This window comes from Telopea speciosissima, chromosome 4, assembly GCF_018873765.1.
Source record: "Telopea speciosissima isolate NSW1024214 ecotype Mountain lineage chromosome 4, Tspe_v1, whole genome shotgun sequence".
NCBI classification, from domain to species: domain Eukaryota; kingdom Viridiplantae; phylum Streptophyta; class Magnoliopsida; order Proteales; family Proteaceae; genus Telopea; species Telopea speciosissima.
The window spans coordinates 66,777,393-66,780,896 of NC_057919.1; the positions used below are offsets into that span (position 1 = coordinate 66,777,393).

General features: G+C 41.9%; 1 protein-coding gene across 1 annotated transcript; it reads left to right on the top strand.

Annotated features, from left to right (window-relative positions):
• The first annotated feature begins 1,045 nt into the window (after positions 1-1,045).
• On the top strand, positions 1,046-2,818 carry LOC122659564 (pentatricopeptide repeat-containing protein At5g66520-like). The gene has a single exon (XM_043854668.1). The coding sequence runs from the start codon at positions 1,046-1,048 to the stop codon at positions 2,816-2,818; it is 1,773 nt and encodes a 590-aa protein (XP_043710603.1).
• The last annotated feature ends 686 nt before the right edge of the window (positions 2,819-3,504 follow it).

The following is a 3,504-nucleotide window of genomic DNA, read 5'->3' on the forward strand; positions in this document are numbered from 1 at the left end:
TTTACCGATACTACATCTGGAATAATTTGGCTCTGATGGCTCTTACAAGATACGAGTGTTTTTGTGTCTTCACATACTCCACGTCTCCACTTTACTGTGATAACATGAATGCTATTCAAATCAGTCATAACAAAGAGAGATTGATTGCGATTTTGTTTGGCATCATTTTCGTCAAGGAACGGTTCTTTTGACACACTTTCCCTCCAAATATCAATAGACAAACCTTGTTATAAAGGCTCACACATCTATGTGTCTACGGTTTCTAACATCAAAACTTCAAATGGTCTCTCATGAACCATCTTGAGTTTGAAAAGGCGGCAGGGGGGTGTTAGCTATAGACATTATCTTGTCGCCATATATTATAAGTAGTCAACCTACCTTGTATAGATCCTGCATATATCTTGTCTGAGTTAGCCTATCTTATATAACATACCTTGTATAAGTTATCTCTCCTTGTATTTATATCTTTCTACTTAGTGAATACATACACACAAAATTACAGAAATCTCATATGTTATCATGATTATAGTTTGATAGACACTCGACTAGGATGGTAATCGACCATTAGAGGTAGATACGGACCCATGTGGAGTATGATCTCATTATTCGTCCTTCGTGGGCACTGTAAAAAATGCCCCATTCAAATCTTCAATGTCGAGTTTGAATCCCTCTCTTTAATGTTTTCTCTAATGAATAATAGAGAAAAAGAATGCTTCTTGGTCGTGTGGCTTATGTTGCTTCTTCGCCTAGACCTAGAAGCAAGTGAAAATACTGCATTGCCCCCATAAAACAAAAAATGACACATATATTCATGTCTTTGCGTGTGTTCTCATTGGTATCTGCACTGGTAGAGAGGCTACATGCCTAGACAGCAATCTCTTGCCCGTAATAATAACTTGTGATTTTCTGTGCTGGGCTTGAAATGGGAAGGGCTGATCAGACCCGACTGGACCGATCTGTTGACGACACTATTTAATAATCCGATTATGCCAAGTAGAACCAGTCTCGTCACCGACATCTCTCTTCTTCTTCGTGTCGACGAAAAATGAACGTGTCTCTAAATCTTCATTCCCTAGCAAAACCAGTCCAAAGAGTTGTACTCGGCAACCAGCAACAACTACAATCCCCAGCCCAGCAAAGAGAAAAACGACAGTCGCCACAGAAGAAAACTGATGCCGCCATTTCGCTCCTGCAACTTTGTAAAAATAGCAAAGAACTTGTCCAGGTACACTCCCTCCTCATTAAAACCTCACTCATTCGAGAAAAACATGCATTTGGTCGCCTACTTTCCTTTTTCGCGGCCTCTTCCGAACCGGGTACTCTTGATTATGCCCAAAGGCTCTTTGACAATGTTGATTTTCCGAGGAATTCCTTCATCTACAACACCATGATCAAAGCTTATCTGATTCGGGGTAATCCGAGGATCAGTTTTCTTGTCTACTACCAAATGTTATGCGAAGGCTCCATTTTTCCTGACGAGTTCACTTTTACTTTCGTTTTTGCTGCCTGTTCTAAGTTGTCCTCTGTTTCCGAGGGTAAGCAGGCCCATGCTCAGATGGTAAAATACCCACTTCGGTTCGGAACCCAATCTTGGAATTCGTTGTTGGATTTCTATGCGAAGATAAGAGAGATGGGATCGTTGGGGCAACGATTGTTTGATCAAATTGAGGAACCCGATATCATTTCTTGGAATTGTTTGCTTGATGGGTTTGTGAAATCAGGGGAGCTTGATGCTGCACGGGCGATTTTCGACGTAATGCCTCAGAGGGATACTGTTTCTTGGACCAGTATGCTTGTGGGTTTTGCCAATGCGGGCTTGATGAGCGAAGCTTCTAAATTGTTTGATAATATGCCAGAGCGCAACTTGGTTTCTTGGAGTGCGATGATTAGTGCGTGTGTGCAAATGGGTCGATATAGGGAGGGGTTGGATCTTTTCAAACAGATGCAAGTTGCAGGCATCAAGACAGATAAGATCACGATGACGACATTGCTGTCTGCTTGTGCGAGGTTGGGAGCGCTTGATCAGGGTCAATGGTTTCATGCCTATATAGACAAATATATGATAGAAATCGATGCCCATCTATCTACTGCTTTAGTTGATATGTATGCTAAATGTGGGAAGATTGATATTGCTCTCAAAGTCTTTCGACGTTCAGGACATAAGAAGGTGTTTTTATGGAATGCCATTCTAGGAGGCCTTGCTATGCATTCGCGTGGGAGGGAAGCTGTTGAACTGCTATCGGAAATGTTAGAGGAAGGGATAAAGCCCAACCAGATCACCTTCCTTAGTGTTTTAGCAGCATGTAGCCACTCGGGTCTAGTTGATGATGGGTTGCGAATATTTCACATTATGATGAATGACCACAATATTAGGCTTACCATGGCGCACTATGGATGCATAGTGGACCTTTACGCCCGTGCGGGCTTGTTGAATGATGCAAAACGGTTTATAGAAACCATGCCAATGGAAGCTGATGGAAGTGTATGGAGAGCGCTCCTTGGTGCTTGTAGACTTCATGGTAATGTCAATTTGGGAGAGCACATAGGGAGGATCTTACTTGAACTGGAGCCATCAAATGATGGAAATTACGTGCTTCTATCAGATATTTATGCAATTGGTAAGAGGTGGGAGGATGTTGGTAAGCTGCGAAGGGAGATGAAGGTGAGTGGGGTTCGGAAGATGCCCGGTTGCAGCTCCATTGAGTTAAATGGTGTCATCCATGAGTTTGTTGCAGGTGACGGTTCCCACCCAGAGAGTCTTAAGATTTATAGAATGTTGGATGAGATGGCCCCTTTACTAGGTGCCAGGCATGCATAGTGTGCAGGAAGTATAATGCCTCTACTGATTTGGATGCCAATTGGCTTTCACAGTGACCTCTACTTGACTGGTTTTTCAGTTTACAGGTTGCCAAGCCATATAGCTTTATTTCATTTTTGTTGCTGGATGCATGGGGCTTTAGAAGTTGGTTTCCTGAATGGTGCCAGGATTGTGTGATAGAAAAGAAGAGATGGGAAGCACTCATACTCAGTTGATCTCAAGGTTCCTTTACAGGGACGAGAAGAAGTTACCTGTATATTGTACAGCCCTTAGATCTATATACTGTATATCATAATTTAGAGCTCCTTTTCCAATGGTTCCTCTTTAGGTCTGAGTTGTTTCTGTCACAAGGAATGACGAGGCTTGTCTCAACATAGAAGAAGTAGAAAATTTCGTCAAGACTAGCCCCTGCAGGAAAAAACATGTGAGTTGAAGATGTAATGTAATTGTAATAAGGGTTTTTTTCAATTACCATCCCAAAATCTTTCATATTTATTATTATCCCCCCAAAAACTTTGAAACAACTGTTACCTCCTCTGTTGTATATTAATAACTAATTGGTCTCCACCGTTACATACCCGTAACAGAGGGGGTTAACCGTGAGCATGTACCGTTGTCACATTTTTTAGGACCAAAATACCCTTTTTGGGGTGGTAATTATAAAAAACTCTCACCCCATCACCGTC